Consider the following 20,288-nt stretch of genomic DNA (forward strand, 5'->3'; position numbering starts at 1 on the left):
ACTGGTCCTGAAGGGGAGCGGGCGCAGTGCAGTTCTCGTCCATCTCTCGGATGGCGTTGCCGTGCGGACAGTGGTGCAGTCTCTCCCAGGCGGCGTTCCGACGCGGCGTTCCGCTGGGCGGGCCGTTCTTCTCCCTCAGCTTCTGGTTCCCAGGGGTAGGATATCTCTCCACGTTCTGTCTGGACAGCAGCGGCCTCTTGGCGGGTTCGTTGGCATCCAGCCACCTGGGACCCGAGCGACGTCGGCTGTTCTCGGAGGACTCTCCCTCCGTGTCGAAGGCGTGATGAGAGCCGCAGCCATCCAGACTGGAGCCCCTCTTCGCCTGCTGCATGTTGGGGCGAGACTTGCAGACCTTGTACGTCCGCGAGATTCCGTCGTTCCTGCGTCGTTTCAAGCTCTGGCGGTTGGGTCCTGCGTCAGGCGAGGCACGGATGCCATGTTTTTCCACACATCTGGAACAAAGCTGGTCTCTTTTGGAGACATAAGTGTTGTTCTCGATGAAGCTCCTGCTGAGGCAGTACTCGTGGTCCGAGAGGCTCCAGTGGTCTGCTTTACCTTTGGGTTTGTACCGATCCTTCAGCTTTCGAGCGTTGGGCTCCAACTCTAGCTTCCTTCTCCTGGCTGGCACATCTAAACCCGAGCTGCTCTCAGGTCTGTGACTCTTCTCAGGAGCCTGTGGCACCTTGCTGCAGATGTAAACGTTGTCAAAGTCGGAGAACCAACTGCTTGATGGAAGGTAGGCAGGGAGCGACTCGAAGGAGGTGTCCTGGTGGTCTTGGATTTTAGAGTCTCGTCTTCGTTGGCTTCTATCTGCTGTGAGTGGAGAATTAGGTCCGAGAGTCACCTCTGCTGTCTCGCTCTCCTCGGCCACATGAGCATCTTCTGAAAGACCCATCGAAAGATGATCTGCCATCATCTCATCGTCGAGGGTCTCCAGAGAGGAGACCTGGTTCTCGTCTTCATCCTCTTCTAGAGGAGGCGTGTCTGGGACCTCTTCCACAACAACATCCTCACTGAACATCAGTATCTCTGCTTCAGCTGCAGGAATCAGTGCATCATCATAATAATCTCTGGAAACATCTTTGAGTGGAGGTTCAGGAGACGGTATCAAAGTCTCCTCATGGGACCAAACACTGGATTCCATCTTCCTCAGCTCGTCCAGATACTTTGCACTGAAGGGCAGGTGGACAATTTTGAGGTCAAGATCACTGGAGGTTCCAGTCTGGTCTTTCTCACCCGTCGGCTTCTCGACTGCATTACAAGTAGCTTCTTGAGAGTCGCACCCAAAGGGCTCCGTCCTGGAGTCTGTCCGGTCCCTCGACTCCTCCAGAGCAGCAGGGATCTTCTCACTGAGCGTCCCGCCCATCAGGATGTCGGGACAGACCTGCAGCGTGTCCTGGTCCAAGGGGAGGCCGGAGGCCTCCTCCTGCAGGACGTGCCTCTGGAGGACAGAGCTGCACGTGACCAGGTCTTCGGAAAACTCACGGGACACTTCCGCGGTCTCGCGGGCGTGCAGCAGCTGCAGCCCAGCCGGAGTGGTGCAGCACTCAATCCGCACCTCCTCTGTTTGAATCGTGAAGCTACCGGTCGACGGCGCCGTGCTGGTGGAGGGGGCCGGCGAGCCCCTGACCTCCGCGGAAGGATCTGCCACATTCTGCACCGCTGAAGAGGGAAACGGCAGCTCACTGGAGGGAGCGCCGCGAGCATCGGGGACGTCTGGGGACTTGACCCGAGAGCTGCTCATGCCACCGGTCCTCCGGGGGGACAAGAGGGGCTCGGTTTGAACCTGTGAGGTGGTCGTCTCTCTGGGCTGGGAGTTGTGTTTGTAGTGGAACCTGCGGGAGTGGTAGGCCATGGCCTGGTAATACTGGGGGTTGAGCATGCGTCGGTAGTCCATCAGGTGGAGGTGGGTGTGCGGGACAATGAAGCTGGGTGGCTCCATGTAAGGGTTTGGCTGGTAGTGTGGCATCATCGGCATACCATAACCTGTAACACAGTGTTACAGCCAATAAAATAGTTTATTTCTAAATAAAACATCCAACTAGACTTTTCCTTCAAAAGAAAGCCTAAACTATCAACAAGGATTTGGACCATGATGAGTCATCTTTAAATTTCTGAAAATCTTATGGTTCAAATATGTTCATTAAGCCTTTAGTTTGTTTACAAGTATTCTTTCTTTTCTTCTCTTCAGGTAAGTGACTTTTGCAATGTACCCTTGAAAAACAGAATATCATCGCATCAGCTTGATGAGGGTTTTTTTTTGTTTTGTTTTTTTATCAGTTTCAGACCCAATTACAAATGAAACATAATTGATTGATAATTGAATCCAATTTTTATTTTAATAAAGTAACTCGCTTTAAAATATTTTAAAACGAATTACTCAAGTTTCTCGAATGCTGCATGGTGGTGTCATGGTTCTTGATTCCAACAAGGAATATTCCTGCCGACACAAGCCAGAGGGCCTTTCTGTGTAGGAACTTCATGTTCTCCCCCTGTATTTTTACATACATTTCTACAAGTACTCTGCATTCCTCCCACACTGAATTTTGCTTGTAACTCGCTATAATATCTGCAACTGTGCAAGTGAAGGCAAGATTCTTACCATTTTCTCACCGTGAAGCAACACTACAATCAAAGTGGTGTAGTGGTTAGCACTCAGTTTGAAGGTCGAGGGTTTGAATCCAGGAAAATGGTGGATCAATATCCATTATATAATAGCATTGCTGCATCAAATAACGTTTCTAAGCATGCACAGATATGTCCATAATTAATAATTGGTGCAAGAGCACAGGAAAGGGTTCTCATTTTTGAACCATTAGAATCAGCTTTAAGTTGAGATTGTAGTAATTTTCTCTAATTATTGTGGCACGATTTTACCCGTCAGGACCACGTCAATTGAAATTAACTGGAAATTAGGCATTTTAATAATAAGAAAAATGAATTGTTTCGTACCTAAGCCGGGGTATCCGAAGTAGGGGTTGTAGGACATTGGCATGTGCACCGGGAGCGGCCACTGCAGACTCTGCATGGGGACGAAAGGCTGCTGCGGCTGCACGTAGAAGAACGGTTTACTGTGCTTCTGCTGCGGCTGCTGCTGCTGCTGCGGCTGCTGCGGCCGTGCCGCTCCAGAAGACCCCGGAGCAGCTCCGGGCTGCAGGTCCGGACCTCCTGGGCCCAGACCATAGTGTTGCTGTGAAGGACCCGTGGCTGCCGCCATAGATCCACACACAAAGAGGAAAGTTTAAAGTTTTCTTTGCGTTTTCTTGGCGATAGAAGAGGAAGACGCGCGCCTGCGTTCAAACAAAATCCACGCAGAAACCTGGACGCAGGTTTTCCGACGGCTTTAATCACGGTGGATTCTAGCGATGTACTGATTGGCTGATTCCGTTGGCCTATCGTATTTCCAAGCCAATCAGGTGTCTGTTTTCAATCTTGTCCCGCCCACCACCAATGGCCAATGAGAACCAACGCACCATAACTTCCAATGTTTGATTAAAAACTCATACATAGCATATTTTATATCAGAGGGTGATTTTCTTCAAGTAGCGTTATCTTTATATTTATAGTAACATATTTTGTGTTTATTTACAATAGTTTATATACCACTGACTTATGCGTTCTATATGCCCAGTTATATTTTTTCTTGTTCATTTAATTAAAAAAATGTTTTTAATTAAAAGAACTGGTGACGCTAGTGGTGCATTCCTGATAAGCTGGGAATTAAAGTTAACTTTTAAATGCATCTGATCCATCAACCTGGGAACTTATGTCATTGAGCAACTTGAAACCAACTGAAATGCATCCGAACGTAGTCCAGTCGGAAACTTGTCCATCATAGATTTGACTGAGAAGTGTGGAAAGTCATATTTCCTTCTGGGTACAATTAATCTCAACTGTTAAATTGTAAACCTCATTTATCACCACCTGGGAAGTCAGCAAGGTCAAACATGATATACATCTGAATTTTGTATATCAAGAGCATTCAAGAGCTTTTGGAATGAGAAGTCTGAGCAGCTGTCCACACAAGAACACCAGTGCATGTAAATACACCGTTTTCAACCGACCACCCAAATTAAGCAGTGAATAGAAGCCTGAAAATGGGTTGTATTCAGAAGTAACAAGGGAGCAACTTGGAGTCCACCTAGAGCTGGAGTCATTTGCAACAAAGATGTCTGGGGAACCCATGTGAACTGTGTGGAAAAAAAAACAGACTGGTGCTGTGGGAAAAAAATCCTTGTCAAGCCAACAGTGCTTTTTAATAGATAAATTGAGCACAAAGGGTCGTACTTTAATACGCAGTGGTGGCCTCACGGTTCCAGGAGCAGACTTGGAAATGGAGCTTCCAGCAAAGGAACCCCACACCTGACAGTTTGTCACTGGAGTACAGTCGTTCACCTCCAGGCACTGCCCAGCAGCTGCTCACTGATCCCGAGGGATGGGTTGAATGCAGAGATCAAATTTCATGTGACAAAGGGTAGTCTTGTATGAAAAATCAACTGCTCAACTCTAAGCTATTGTTCAGACTCTTTAGATTTTGAAACCAGGCAGTAAATTAGCATTTGGAATGAAGTACAGGTTTTGTCGCTAAAATAAAGATTATGCAGATGCACGTTACTCAAACAAACTCCATAAAAAAAAGACAACCACAAGTGCAATTAATGACAATATTTTATTGGACTGGCCCCAAGCGGTGGTTCACCATCTGTTGCACAACTTCTCAGCCCAATTTCTTCATTTGTGAAATCCACCAATCCTGATTAGTGCAAAGCGTGTACCAATATTTTTATTTTTTATTTTTTTTACTTTCACCATAAAGAGGCCACGTGTGCAGTGCTTTTCACCAAGTGCTCCAAATATGTTCATCTCTGAACATTTACACCATTGTGGGGGGGACCTGCGGAGGAAGAAAAGCATATTTGAAAGAACATTGGGGAAAAACAACGGTTACACATCTCAACTAATTTTGACCTACAGTTCAATACGAGTTCTTCAAAAGTCGGTTGTGGGACAGCATCATCTCAGTTCTCTCATCAAAGACGCTGATGAGAGAAGAGCAAAGTGCAAGGTAAATGTTTTAAGAGCACAATGGAAATCCCAAAGAAAACAAGTCTACTGCCTAATTTCTTGCTATGAAAATTCCTAAATACAAGAGTTTCACGATGAATAGAAAAACATATGAACCAAGTTTCTCAGTTTGAGGCTTAAATAGACTTTGTGGCTCAAGACTAATGTCGTTTGATGGGGAACTGCTTTCTTGTGCTAAAACAGACCTTGCCCTAACTGGAAGGTGGTAAACTGCATCGTTTAGCTGTAGAAGTGATTGAATCTCAAACCTCTTTCCCAGCGCTCGTCATCGTGGTCTTCATCCCTCGGCCGGTGATACATCACTTTCCACCGATTGCTCATCTCTGTCCAAACAATGAAATTCATTCTCAAGGATTTTATCTTTTAGCCATTTGTGTGCATAAACTCAAACTGATTGCACATATCAAACCAGTGTGTTCTTTTAATTGGACTAAAACGTGACAACTGGGTGAATTTCGTTTAGTAATGTTAAAATCCTGATCCATCATGAGCAAGCGTCATATCACCTTGTCTCTGCAGAGGGCCGGCTTGTCTTCTGTGAACGGAGTCACAGTCGGCCCACCTGCTCTGGTCCGACGTGGTCAGATCCTCTGTGCAGTGTCGGTCTACAAATGAACTCAAATTGTCTGCATGTTACTAAAGTAAAACGAGCACATGGGCATAAAACAAGACGTGCATTCCCATCCGAGACTCACCTTGACAAGTTCTGCACTGCAGCTCAGTGCTCTCCTGCTCTGCGGGACCTCCTTCGGCCACCTCCTGCTTGCAGACATGACCTCGCTCCTCATCCGTTGGATCCGGCAGCTCTTTGTACTGCGCTCTTTTATACCAAGGTTTGGTGGCGTGTCTTGCCAGGACGCTGTGAGGTTTCCTTGTGTTAGTGTGCTTCCTCACGCCAGCTCTGCTGACCGGCTGCTCGCATCCTCTTCCATACCGGCCCTCCTCCTCAGTGTCCCCAGGATCATCCCGGTACATCTTGGAGCTGTGGGATTTGGCCCGGCTCGTCCCTTTCAACAGGCGCTTCCCACAGCAGGCGCACATGGACTTCTTTGACCCCGGCACCCATTCTTGGTCCGTGTCTTCCCTTTTAGCGGGCTTGCGAGAGGGCCCGTCAATAGACTCAGGCATTCGTCGACCTGTGTACACACGCTTGGGGAAGATATCCATATCATCCAGGTCCGTGGAGAACATCTCATCTCTGGAGGACAGCTCGTCCAGAGACGGGCTGAGCACGCTCATCCGTTCGTGGGTCGTCTGCATCGAGAGGTAGTTGTAGTAGTAGGGGCCAGCAGGCGGTGAGATGCAGGCAGCTCCTGCAGATCCAGGGGTTAAAATGCTGTCAAGTGGCAGCTTGAGGATCTGGTAGCCACAATCTGATTTGGCCTCATCGGACGACGCTGCTGGGAACTCTGCATTGGACACTTTATCGCAGCTTTTTGCCTCAGTGGGCGCGTGCTGACTGGAGGAAAAGAAAAGGGACTGTGCCGACTCGTCAACATCACATTTGGGAACACTTGGCTTGGTCACAGTAATATTTGACCGGATATCTGCAACCACTTCCGTGTCCAAATGGACGAAGTCGTCGGCAGCCGACTGCTCCAGCTGGGGGATGTCCTCGTGGACCGAAGAGCTGTCGATGGGAGGCTCCTCTTCCAGAGCTGCTGTCCAGCATCTCTCGGGGCTTAAAACCAACGGGCTGGACTCGTATGCCGCTCCGCTGTCATCTCTGTAGCTCACCACCGGGGTCTCCAAATGGCTTTCATGAGGCGTTGGAGGGAGGACCCCACCCTGCCCTTCTTTCTTCTTCTCTTCTTCTGGAGAAAACATCCCAGAGGACTGGGAGGCAACACCAGAGTCCAGCTCCCGGTCCCGTGCAGCGCCCTGCTGCCGCTCAGTGGCTCGAATCTTATCCAAGCACTCGATGAGCTTAGTTATGGCATCACTGGGGTCAGTTTGTGCCGCTGAGCAGGCGGTTTCTCGACGGGCATGAGGCTGAGGCGGCTGCTGCTGCTGCTGCTGCTGCTGATTATGGTTGTGAGGTGGGTCGCCACATGGGGGAGTGTGTAAACGAGGCTCAAATATTCGCCTGTAATCCAGCGGGTATAACGAAGTTTGTGGGAACATAAAGCCGGGATATTGCATGTACTGATAAGGGAGCATGCAGGGACGAGGAAGGTTGTAACCTAAGACAAAGGGATAAACAATGTTAACGGCAGCTTTTGATTCAGTACGTTTACTGGTTCAGACACACCGGTGCTGGTTTTTATGTGGTTTACATTAAAACTGCATTTCACATTCTTACAAGTAGAAAGCCAAACTGAAATCTTTTAAACAAATCCGGGTTCAATGTGGTCAGCGTGTGGAGAACTGGCTGCAAAACGTCCCGCTTCTGCACATTGATACACTACTCATTGAAAGTTATGGATATTCTGCTTTTGGGTGAAATTTCAGGACAAATCTGGACTGTGCTCTCACCTTTACAGGTGAACTCAATAGGATCTCTAAGATTTTGAGTGCACAAGTCCAACATTTCAGTACTTTTTGCACAACTTTCTGTGCTCAAACAAGAAGCTTCAAGGCTAAATTTCAGCAGGTGTTTGAGCCATTAGTGAATGCATAAATGAGAACGCTATGCATTAGCCACTGTATTGACCTGACAAACCTTTCAATGGTGGTGGTGTTACCGTACAGTGACGAGCCCATACCACCTGAATAATATTAATCCAGTCATTGTGCCCCTTTATGAACAACACAGGTGTCATTTCATCTTGATAAGCCACAATGCGCCACGTCATTGAGGGGGCATCATTAGGGGATGCTCTTTAAAACAGTTTATTTTACCCACCATGGACGTCGTACAACATTGACACCTAAACTGATTTCAACAAGATGTGGCATTGGAGGTCAGCTAATCTGACTAGACCAGACAAACTAAACAGAAGGGGCTATTCATAGTACATTTTGTTTTTATTTCATCACCACGCTCCTCAAAGCAAAACGTCAACAGGATATAAAGTATGCAGGGCAGGGTTGGAGACCTCTGTACTAAAAAGGTTACCATGCTTTCATTTTAATGGGCCAACATAATATGTCCACCTTGAACAGAAGTCAGCTTGATCAAACTGTTTATTTTGATGTTTGTACATTAAAAAAAAAAAAAAAAAAGTGTCTAGTCTCGGAAGATGCATGGCTCATAGGACTGGGTTGCATTGTTCCAAGTGTCTCCGAGTTAAACGGAAGAAAAAGCCTCACCTCCTCCCTGTACTCCATAGTGGTTGTAGGGGTTGTTGAGCCCCCAGTGCTGGTACAGATAATACGGCTGAGATGGAGGCTGGACGTAGAAAAACGGTCTTGGGTGAGGATTTCTCGGCGCTCCGTTTCCAAACGACTGCGGCGGTTTGTTTCCAGCGTCTACAAACAAAAGTGGTCAGAGTCTCCATCATGACATGAAACTTAAAGACACATCTTAAGTATTTACCGTCCATTTCCCCCCCTTCGTTGTTGCTCGGGCTGTCAGAAATAAAACACCACAAAACAACGAAAACAACTAATAAAGAGCCCCCGAGCGGACTTCTCTGTCCTTCAAACTTCTCCTGAAACAAAGTAAAGTGCGGACGCGTCTCTGCTCATTAGTGAAATAGGAAACAGGTGCGGGCGAGCAAATTAGCGCCTCTGCTCCGCTCCGCAACCAGTGGGTTAGATATTTTGGAATATATATCACATGGTATCGTTCACCTGTATATTTTGTGTAGTTGAAAAGCATAATCATATCATGCAGAAACGTTAATAAAATGCAGAGGACGTAACATTTAATATATTATTGCTGAACTGTAGTTTCTCCGTCTGTCCTGCTGGTGTCGCGGTTTCTCTGCTGTCTGCGGTACAGGCCGCCCTGGTGCACACGCATGCGCAGTCCCCGGCCTCGGCCTCCGGTCTTTCGGGCGCTTGTGATGCGCTTAAAGGTTGTTCTATGCTCGGCGGCTCGACTCGACTCTTCGCCGTCTCTGCTCCGCTCCGGGAGTTTACGTGACGCCTTCTGCCGAGGGGAAAATAACACTCTGGCGGTTGTTCTTGCGGAGCTTATCTGCGGTTACTGTAAGCACATTGGATTTTGAGCTATTGAAGCGTTTTACGTGATAAGTGGGGGTGGGGGGGTGGGGGTTTAGCTTAGCTTACGTTTATTTAGCAGTGTTAGCGGTTAGCCTAGCTGCTAGCAGCATGACCGCTCTCTTCTTTAATTGTGCCGCTTACATTCTGTTTAGTGACACCATATTTCTAAAGATGACAGTTTGCATGCTATTTATCTCTTCAAGAGTTGCCGTGGAAAAGTCGCCGTCTCGGTGGCTGACCGCTAAGACCCCCGAGACTGTGGGAGCAAAGCGCAGCTAAAGTTGCTACACTACCGCGGGGAAGCGATCAAACGCTACGTGCGCTATTAATCGAAGCCAAGTGGCTGTAATCGAAATCGTAGAGGAGCCCAAACAAGTTTGCATCGAAGTTTGAGTTACAATTCTGCGGAGGCAGGTTGAGGTGTGTGCTGTGTGTAGCGGCAGGCCGTGGCTTCCAGAGCACTCGAGGGGAGGGGGGGTTTGTTTTGGACGTGCTGGGTAACGGTAGAGTGCTAACGGAAGCGAGCCAGGCAGCATCGAGCTGGGCTTACAACGGAGCTCATTATCTAGACATCAACCTTTACTATGTGCTTGACCCACCGGTCACCAGATTGTGAGGATGAGTACGATGTCAAGAGCTAACTAGGGGTTCTGTTTGTCTCGTCATCTGCCTTTTTTGATGGCCAGTGGTGCGGTAACATCCATCTACTACCATGGACGGATTATGAGACAACGGCCCCCCCCTCCACTCCCTCAGACATGTGGAAGGGCCTTTCATAAGAATGATTTCATGTGTCATTGTGGTCTTGTTGTGTGTGTTTAAGTTAATTTAGCTGTGTGTCTTTTAGTGTTGATCTGTGTATTTCTTGTCAATATGTCAGTTTTGTGGCATATAATTACATGCTTCTCGTCTCTTTTCCTGTTTTGTTTGCATCTTTACTAATGTTTTTGTCATTTTGTGGTTGTTTTGTTTCTCCTTGTGTGTCCTGTTTTGTCGAAGGTCTATTTCAGTGTCTGCGATAGCTTCTTTTGTGCAGCTTTTTCATTCACTTTGTGGGGTTTTTGTCTCCCTGCAGTTGCATGTCACTTTCTGGTTAGTGTGTCTTTTTTTTCCCCTCCTTTGTCTTTTTATAGTTGTACATTTCTGTATCTTTTCTCTGGTTGATTTCAAACTTTTCATGCAGGTTTTCTCTCTTTGCTGTCCTATCCTGGTACTCCTCCATATCCTTGGACTTACTTGTCTCGTTTTTTGTTTTTTTTTGCTGTCTGTTGCATCATTTGATAGAGGGAGGTAATCTTCAGAGGCAGACCCCCTTCATTAGATGTCCTGAATCCGAGGTTCACAGCTGTCTCGGTGCATGTTAACAACAGAAGTGTTGAGGCAAACAAAATGACACCAGATCTGAGGTCATGTCGGGTGGTCGTCTCTGTCACTATTCAGCAGATCTGATCCCGTGTGGTGTGGAAGTGCTGGTGAAACGCAGCCTTACACAATTCTAAATGTGTCAAGTCTTTTAGCTGATTCTTTACGACATCACACCAGGAAGAGATTATTTTATTTAGATTGTGTAGATTCCCTTGAATTGTCTTTCGCACTTTGTTGAAAGGGGTTCTAAGCATTTGATGGAAATGCTTATGTACTGATGGTTGGCCGTGTTTTATCTTCTTGGACTGTAACATTACCTTTTATTGATTAAAATCAGCCTGTGCAAGGAAGGTTCCACATGAGCTGTGACCTTCAAAGAATCCTAGCTTTTTAAATAAAGACCTACAGTGAGTATTATTGATCCCAGTAATAATTACCATATTACGCAGATTAGTGTTGTGTGCTCTAAAGTGCCGGTGGTGTTCCCATCATGTTAACATTGCAGCTACAACACCCTTTACCACAAAGTCGTTTATTGCCGGTAAACAAGGCTGTGGTGAAGGTTCTGAATCATGATGACCCTGGTGAATGAGGTTGTGTTTTCTTGTTGATCCCCATACACTTTGAGCTCAACCTGATGTCTTCAGGCTCATAACCTCTGCGAATGCAACTGAGCCAGAAGTTGTGGTTCGTACAAGAATCAGATGTGCATCATATATAGATCTGCACGAGGGAGAATCTTTACGGCAGTGGCTAAAGTGTGTTCATTAATAACTGGGCATCAATGTCACTTGACACGAGGGGAATTGTGCAGCTTCATGTGGAATATGTTTTCTTAATGATTGTAATAGATACACTTTACTGCATTTAGCATTAGAAAACTTCATTGGCCCAGTACAAAATGGCATCCATCTGTTGATATTAACATTACATCTATGCGCTGTTTCTCGTTGTCATGCCAATGCTGCTAACTGGGAAATTGGAACGTTACCAATTGCAAAAACTCACTCTTGAAAATATCCTGACTTTATGAGCCCAGCCTACAAAAGTTAGCCAACTGCAAAACCAGAATTATTTCCATTTTTGTAGTGGGGTTGTTTATTGATAATATTGACTTTTTAATCCATATATTGACTTGTATGGGGCTGTGGCTTAGTCTCCCATAAATGTTCCCAGTTTGGCCGGGACGACCAGGACGGTGATGTAATGCGAGTTGACGGCCGCTTCCTTTCAGATTCCCGTTTGCTGACCGTCTATTGCAGCAGTGTTCTGAAGGGATTTGACATGCCTAACCCAGACGGTTAGCTGGAAGAACAGCGTTATGTTCATCTGTGGATAAGAAAGGTCTGTTGATAACATTAACTTTAAAACCAACAGTTCATTTATGTGGCACTACAGTTGCTTCTGTAACTTTACCCAGTTTCCAGCTACAACAACACAGTTGAGAAGACACTCGGTCCTGTTAAAACTTTCAGGCCACCTGTGGCTTTGACAGGCCTAAACAAAAAATGAAATTAGAGTAAAACAAAATGAGCCGTGGCTGGTTTCATGTGATTCCCTTCTCTCACTGCTGCCCTTTTCTGTTCTCTTGTGTTTTTCAGACGAGCACTGATGTAGCTGTATTGCGACAGCTCGTTGCGCCCTCTCTCTCGCTCTCTCTCTCTCTCTCTCTCTCTCTCTCTCTCTCTCCATCTACCTCCATCTACCTCCGGTCCCCAGCGCTTCGCCGCATGACCTCAGACATCAGATAAGGAAGGACTCACCAGGGGGAACCAGGCCTATACCTCATCTCATCCCTGGACTCCTCCGCCTTTCGTCTCCAGCAGAAGGAGCGCCAAACGTTTGTCCCTTGGTCGGAGTCGGGACACCTCCACACCGGCCGGTGGAGGTGTAGCACGCACCTCCCCGTCCCCACCCCCACCACCCCTCCCCCCTTCACCCTCCAAGTCTTTAAGAGTACCTCTATATATTTTTTTTTTTTCTCTTGGTTGGATTGAGTCCGGTTCTGCCGGCCGCGTGACTTTTCAAAACTGGGGCGCGATTCATGGGATGCAACCATGTCGGATCTCAGTGAGCGCAGGCCGGTCAACACGGACTACGCCGTCTCCCTGCTGGAGCAGCTCAAGTTCTTCTATGAGCAGAAGTTACTGACGGACGTGGTGCTGCTGGTGGAGGACACAGAGTTCCCCTGTCACAAGATGGTCCTGGCCACTTGTAGCTCCTATTTCAGGTGAGTGCACAAAACGCACCACGTGTGCGTGTGTGTTGTTTCCGAAGGACCCGGGGCTCATTGTGATCGCGCTTTGTGTGCGTGTGTTGAGCGAGGAGGTGTAAAGGCGGCGGCGTCACGCGGTCATCTATGACTTCTACAGTTACAATGAATAATGCAGCACGTCGTAGAGCAAGTGTCCCCTGCCCTTCGTGGGCAGGAGGATGAGGTGTCCTGCCGGAAATGTCCGACAAAGGTGGAGACACGTCTCTGGCGTGCAGTTCCACAGAGGTTTCCCTCCAGGCCCCCCCGGGGGGGTGGGGGCCTCATTTGTGCTCACATTGCATAATGACGTGAGTACACTGCAGTGGATATGGCAGCAGCAGCAGCCTCCTCCAGTCTGGGAAGAGTCCATCTGTACATGACAGGAGCTCATGGTGTGTCTGAATGCGCCGGCTCCCTCCCTCCCTCCCTCCCCCTCTTCTCCTTCCTCTCGTTACACACACGGATGCATACCAAGAAAGTGTCCCAACAACTCGGAGCCTCCCACCACCACCACCACACCCGCCAGTTTCCCACACGCTCGTTATCTGGTGTGAACATGCAAAGCATTTCCCCTTCGGGGTTTCGAGGTGTCGCAGCGCTTCCTCTGAACTGCTCCGCCTTCCCTGCTGCCTATCTGTCCACCTCGTCTCAGCGAGGGAGGGGGGACGGGGGGGTATTGCAGGGGAAAGTCTGGTCACGTAGGTCTTGGTGAGAGATGAAGAGGAAGAAACGGGGGTGGGAGGAGGAGGATAGGGGTGACGGGGGTTTGCCTGCAGGGTTACATAACACAGACTGGCAGGTTTTGCCCCTGCTGTGATCCCACACACACACACACACACTCCAAACCCCCCCTGCTCGGGGGGGGGGGGGGTAGAGTCACTCTGCAGGCAAATTACTGCAAAATAATTGTTTCTGGGGCTAATGGGTTAATTTTTTGACTGAACTTCAGTGATTCCATAGAAGATTGTTACACAAAAACTGGTTATTTACACTTTTTTTTTGCAAGTTGTATGTCCATTAAGTGACGGTGGGAGTGAGGGGAGCTTTTTACCTGTGTTTCCCATCCTGTGCAGCCTCGTGTTGAGTTTGGACTACTGTGAAAGGCTGATCCAGAAGTTGTGTCTTTTGTGTTTCTTCACAGAATTTGTCTAATAATGATGCTTCTTTCCCAAGCTCGAACCGATTGCACTCAGAGAAAAGCTGCCTCCTTCATTGTAATACAGGGTTCTGACCATTTTATTGGGCAATGTACAGTGCCAGAGGCTGAAATGATGCAGGGCGACACATTTCCAAATATCAAATTCTCCCAAGGCTTTTGAAGAGGCCTTTTCCAACCAGGTTAACGTGATAAAAGTTTATCTTCCACAGGCTGACTAGCGTTGTATTAGTGTGCGTCAACCCTCTGATCAACCCTACAAGAAAAATCTTTCAAACCTTAAAGCAGCTGCCTGCATTTGGAAGCTGAAGTCATGTCGTTTTATTACAGGGATAATTAAACAAGATGTTATATTTAATTGGAACCAACCAATATACTTTTTTTGTTTTTTTTCGAGAACCGATTCAGATATTGGGGAATGACACATTCAGATGGGCGACGTGTCAGTCGATCAATATTTGTTATCACTCAGTGACGCGTCAGTGAAAATATGGCGATGAGTAATGACATGAGTCATATCAAAGATGGCGACGTCCGGTCAATGTGGCAGCAGGAATAAAAGCATGACTCGAGAAGGAGTTAACATATCAATCAAACGTGAATGACACGAGGATGCACGCCATGGGGAACTTGTTGACTTTAGTTTGGGTTTTTTTTTCCCCACATAGTTCACTTACCACTGAAGTAAACGCCTCAGTTCAGTAATTACACAGTTGGCTTTTGACTGAGCTGTAGGGTGACTGCGAAAGTAGTTGGAGTGGATAAGTTACACAAGACGTCAGAAAAACGCCAGATTCCCTCCGTTTTATTAGTGAAAAATCCGTGTGAACATCGCCGCCGACTTTAAGGCCAGTTCTCCAAGATCTTTTAATTCTATATTATAACTTTGGAAGAAAATCATGAAAAGATGTGAAATGGATCTAATCAGTCTCACAAACTGGATTGTTTGTGGCCCCTGAAGCAGAATAAGTTTGAATATCAGCACAGGGCGTGACCGACGTCTGAACCATATGTTTGCTGCTGTTTGGACTCTTTGATACATTTTAAAAGCTCTTGGTTTGTTTAAAAAATACACAAATGCCTTTAACTCGGCAGCCAGCATTTATTGTGGATGTTCTGCATCTTGACACACCTCATTTAAATGTTTCTTTTGCTCAAATTGTAAAAATGCCAGTGTGAACGCAAATGAAGCAAATCCTAAACTGGGACCTTCCATTTATTTAGTTGTTGCTTTGGTCTGGACGAGGACCAACGCCAAGCCACAAGTGTAAACAAACTCTTAATTGTCTTGTTTTACCAGCAGAAAGTATTCAGTTTGCACTCAATTAGGAGGGATTTTTATAGAAGGCGACTTGCTGACAAACTACTTGTTCCAATGCGTGGAGCTCAGGTAACATCCGGTTTGAAGAAAATCCAATATGTGTTCTGTGGATTTATTAGAGTATTTAAATGATCAAAAGTTTATACAGCTTTTGCCATTGACCTATTTTTGCCATTTGGCGCCAAGTAAATGGCTCCAAATCTAAATAAGGCCCTATAATATTAACTAAAATCACAGAAGAGAGAAAATGTCTTTTTTTGCACAGTGAACTCCACAAATACTCCACAGATTACATTAGGAAAGATTAGGGAAAGTACCTGTAGGTCTATATACTAAAATATCCTGTGTGGTCTAATCAAATGACTGAATCTGGATTAAATAATCCAATAAAATGTTTCATAAGAAATCACATCCATTGAGAGGATACTATATGTTGGGATTTATAAAACTAAAGTAATGCATACAGTGGTGAAGTATGATAATTAAAATTAACTTGAAGGTTAGGGAATAAAAGTGAAGATGTATGTGAAAGGAAATGCCTTCAAGAAGAAAAATAAAAGCTTTGAAGTTTTTTTTTTTTTTTTTTTGCCTCATGAAAGAATACCGCCAAGACAGTTAATATGTTGATAAAGTCATGATTTAAGTTGTAATTTCTGCCATTGATTGGAGCAGAAATCGTTTGTAATTTAGGCATTTGCTCATGACAAGTGACTAAAACTGCTACTTATTTGTTATGGGTTCAAAATCAACCTTCAAGTGTGAGATTTGACAGTTTTCTTCGTCTATAAATATAAAAAAAACTTAACATGGGGATTTAATGGCTGAGCTACAATAAAAAAAAAAAGTTTTCTTTTTAATTTTAATTCATAAAATTATTTTGAAGGCATTAATACATATTATATATGATGTTCATATAAACTTTTTTTTAAATGAGCATATGTATATTGCGCCTCGAAATGCATTTAGTTGTATGTAAATTATAATTTATAGGATGCAAAAAAGATCATCCAAAAATGGTCCAAGCTTTAAGGGTTAGAAATTGAGAAATTACTATCAAATAAGCCATTGAAATCCACATACGATGTGGCATTGTATCAGTACGCCGGAGTGAGAGAGCTCCCGGGGTCCCCGTAAAATAGAAGGAGCATGATGGGAAATGAACTCCAGCAGCAGCCAATCCCAGATCCCCAGACTCTGTTTGGTAGCTTTGTCTGTTTTTTTCCAAGCGTCTCTGGCTTCTGGCCAGCTGTCATTAGGAGGCTCTGTTTATTTGAAAGAGAAACTTTGGATGGTTAAAAACACAGAGCAGGATGGAGGTGGGGCTCAGTGAAGCTGCAGTAGACATTTGTCTCTTCCAGCTGGTTTATTTCAAGGAGAGCTGATCAGAAGAGAGGGATGATAATTGGAGGACGGAGTCCAACAAGGAGGCTGCTGGACCAACTTGGATATATTTTCTGTGAGGAAAGCTTGTATTTAATGACCTGCTGGTCAAGTACATAAAAAAGCCATTAAGATTTATGCATTGCCATGTTTGTCCTCTGAGGGGCAGTCCTGAGGCTGTGTCGCCCACCCTGCCACTGACCTGAGAACAGCTTGGAAAATCAAGTGACACGAGACTAAATACTTCTAGGTTGACTGTAGTGTCCTTGCATTATGTTGGGTATTTGATCATGTAAAGCTGCCCGAGGTGGAGCCTTGGGTTTAGTCTTGGCCTTCAGTGTGAGCAACCCGACTAAACATGGTAAAGTAAAAATATTACATTTTGTATCTCTTTAAGAATCAATAAATCTTTGAGGTAAGGATTACTAAACCTCGAAATGATGCAACACATCTAGTAACTCAACGGGGAGATGTTTTGTTGGCCAAGTTCAGTTCCTGTAGACTGAGTTGATGAGTTTTGGTCAGAGGTGATGGTACAATGTAGTTTTTGGGACTGAAAGACGTTTGGAGATGAATAAATTACTGGTGGTGGTACAAATGTGAACTTTAGCACTATGGTGGTTATTGGCATAAACACCTTACATTTGCTAACTTGTGAGTAAATCACGCTGGATTGTGTCTGATAAGAGAGGTGGCGCCGATTGAAATCCCTTTCGTTTGTTCCAACGCCGTCGCCCCCCCCCCCGCAGGGCGATGTTCATGAGCGGCCTCAGTGAGAGCAAGCAGACCCACGTCCACCTGAGGAACGTGGATCCGGCCACGCTACAGATCATCATCACCTACGCCTACACGGGCAACCTGGCCATCAGCGACAGCACGGTGGAGCCGCTCTACGAGACCGCCTGCTTCCTACAGGTCAGTGCTGGTCATTCCTGAGGACGATGGCCGGATTTCTGAGTTCTTCATTTGCGGCCGAGTCTCTTGTTGTGGTCCTCCTTTACCCCCACACCTGCTTCAAAACTCTGCACGTTGGCGCGCAGTCCTGTGTCACATGGTCTCCTGTCTCTCTCAGGTGGAGGACGTCTTGCTGCAGTGCAGAGACTACCTGGTGAAGAAGATCAATGCGGAGAACTGCGTGCGCATGCTGAGCATCGGCGACCTGTTCAGCTGCAGCGAGCTCAAGCAGAGCGCCAAGCGCATGGTGGAGCACAAGTTCCCCATGGTGTACCGGCAGGAGGCCTTCCTGCAGCTCTCGCACGAGCTGCTCATAGACGTCCTGAGCAGCGACAACCTCAACGTGGAGAAGGAGGAGACCGTGCGCGAGGCGGCCATGCTGTGGCTGGAGTACAACATGGAGGCGCGGTCGCAGCACCTGTCCTCGGTGCTCAGCCAGATCCGCATCGACGCGCTGTCCGAGGTGACGCAGCGCGCCTGGTTCCAGGGCCTGCCGCCCAACGACAAGTCCGTGGTGGTGCAGGGCCTCTACAAGTCCATGCCCAAGTTCTTCAAGCCGCGCTTGGGCATGACGAAGGAGGAGATGCTGATCTTCATGGAGGCCCTGTCGGAGACGAACGGCGAGTGCTACGTCATGGCCACGTCTGTGCCCATGACGGTGGTGTGCTACAGCCCACAGGCGGAGAAAGTGTACAAGCTCTGCAACCCGCCGGGGGACCTGCAGAAGGTGGGCACCCTGGTCACTCCGGACAACGACGTGTTCATCGCCGGCGGGCAGATCCCGCTCAAAAACTCCATCGCCAACCACGGCAAGAGCAGCAAGTTGCAGGCGGTCTTCCACTCGGTGGACAGCTTTTTCTGGTTCGACGCTCAGCAGAACGCCTGGGTGCCCAAGACGCCCATGCTGTGTGCCCGAATCAAGCCCTCGCTGGTCCACTGCGAGGGCTACATCTATGCAATCGGGGGCGACAACGTGGGCGGCGAGCTGAACAAGCGCACGGTGGAGCGCTACGACTGCGAGAAGGACGAGTGGAGCATGATGAGCCCGCTGCCCTTCGCCTGGAACTGGAGCACCTCGGTGGTGGCGCACGACTGCATCTACGTGATGACGCACGACCTGATGTACTGTTACTTCCCCCGCGCCGACGCCTGGGTGGAGATGGCCATGCGCAAGACCAGCCGCTGCTTCGCCTCCGCCGCCGCCTTCGGGGACCTCATCTTCTACATCGGCGGCCTCCACGTGGTCAGCAACTCGGGCATCCGCCTGCCGACCAGCACCATCGACGGCTCCTCCGTCACGGTGGAGATCTACGACGTCAACAAGAACGAGTGGCGCCTGGCCGCCAACATCCCCGCCAAGCGCTACTCGGACCCGTGCGTGCGGGCGGTGGTGCTGCTCAACTCGCTGTGCATCTTCATGCGCGAGACCCACATGAACGAGCGCGCCAAGTACGCCATCTACCAGTACGACGTGGAGCTGGACCGCTGGTACCTGCGGCAGCCCGTGTCCGAGCGCGTGCTCTGGGACCTGGGCAAGGACTTCCGCTGTGCGGTGGGCAAGCTGTACCCCTCCTGCCTGGAGGAGTCCCCCTGGAAGCCCCCCACCTACCTCTTCTCCCCCGACGGGGCGGAGGAGTTCGACATGGACGGGGAGCTGGTGACGCTCCCCGTGGCGTAGCTCCGAAGCTCCCCCTCGCCTCGCCGAGCGAGACTGAGTGGGTGGGGGGGGGAGTGTTGGGCTCTCTCGTGAGGAAGGGGGCGGGGCCTCTCTGGACTGGTGAACGGATACATTAACAAGCCCCTCAAATAATATTAGTAATCTGAAGTTCTTCAGTTCTTGGTTCCTTCTGTTTTTTGTTTTTTTTCCTTCTGTTGGATATCATTACGTCTTGTCATACTGTTTCTTACAATGTGATAATCTGAACGTCAACTGATTTTGCGAGGAGGATGATGAGGATGAGGATGATGCACTCTCGTTAAATGACAATGGCAACTGTACCAAAATCGCCCCAGCCCTCCTCCTCCCTTTTTCCTTCAGATAGTGGCTTATCTCTCTTCCCTTCCTCTCCTGTTTATTCTCTTCTCTCATGTGTAAAGGAATACTCCACAAAACAAGTCTTGTCCGTCGCCCGCGTAAACCTGCAGCTGAGGGTCAGTGGCGCCACCTGTCCATTTTTAAAGTTTATCACCTGAGAGCTAAAAGGTCAAATAAAGCTGCAAAAGTATCGTGTTTTCAGGGGATGTATTTTTTTTTTAAGAAATGTTGATTTTCAGAAAACCATATTTGGTTAAAAAGCTCCAAAGGTTTGCATTTAGGAAGCTGAAACCAGAGATAAATTTTTAATTTCATGTTGAAGCAGAGTGGCTTGAAATGTCAATGGTTTTTAACAATTTTCAGCTTTTTTTGTTGGTTTACTGTTCTTGTAAATGTTTTTTTTAATAAGATGTTTGAATTCTGAGACGGTTAGTTGGATGGAAGAAGCGGTGTGAAGCCAGTCGTGGTATCGGAGTCACATTTCAGTGTCGCGGTTCACACTTTCTTTACATTTGATTCACAAACTAGTAGTTGTCTTTATTTCTAATGTTACAATTGTCTACAGTCTCAATTTTGCACAGTTTTGTTTACCGGTGTGGGCAATGAGGAACAACGAGCAAGACTCACC

The 20,288-nt window shown here is 47.3% G+C and overlaps 2 protein-coding genes across 2 annotated transcripts; one reads left to right on the forward strand and one right to left on the reverse strand.

Moving 5' to 3' along the window:
- Positions 1–5,304: 5,304 nt before the first annotated feature.
- buc (bucky ball) lies at positions 5,305–8,570 on the reverse strand (the record flags this gene model as incomplete). Its single annotated transcript, XM_080515244.1, has 5 exons — positions 5,305–5,408; positions 5,592–5,675; positions 5,781–7,268; positions 8,338–8,496; positions 8,564–8,570. The coding sequence occupies 5 exons, from the start codon at positions 8,568–8,570 to the stop codon at positions 5,305–5,307; spliced, it is 1,842 nt and encodes a 613-aa protein (XP_080371370.1).
- A 4,032-nt stretch (positions 8,571–12,602) lies between these two features.
- On the forward strand, positions 12,603–19,342 carry kbtbd2 (kelch repeat and BTB (POZ) domain containing 2). Its single transcript, XM_080515172.1, has 3 exons — positions 12,603–12,790; positions 17,421–17,586; positions 17,744–19,342. The coding sequence occupies exons 1-3, from the start codon at positions 12,618–12,620 to the stop codon at positions 19,301–19,303; spliced, it is 1,899 nt and encodes a 632-aa protein (XP_080371298.1). The 5' UTR covers positions 12,603–12,617; the 3' UTR covers positions 19,304–19,342.
- The last annotated feature ends 946 nt before the right edge of the window (positions 19,343–20,288 follow it).

This window comes from Blennius ocellaris (genome assembly GCF_963422515.1).
Source record: "Blennius ocellaris genome assembly, chromosome: 19".
NCBI lineage: Eukaryota > Metazoa > Chordata > Actinopteri > Blenniiformes > Blenniidae > Blennius > Blennius ocellaris.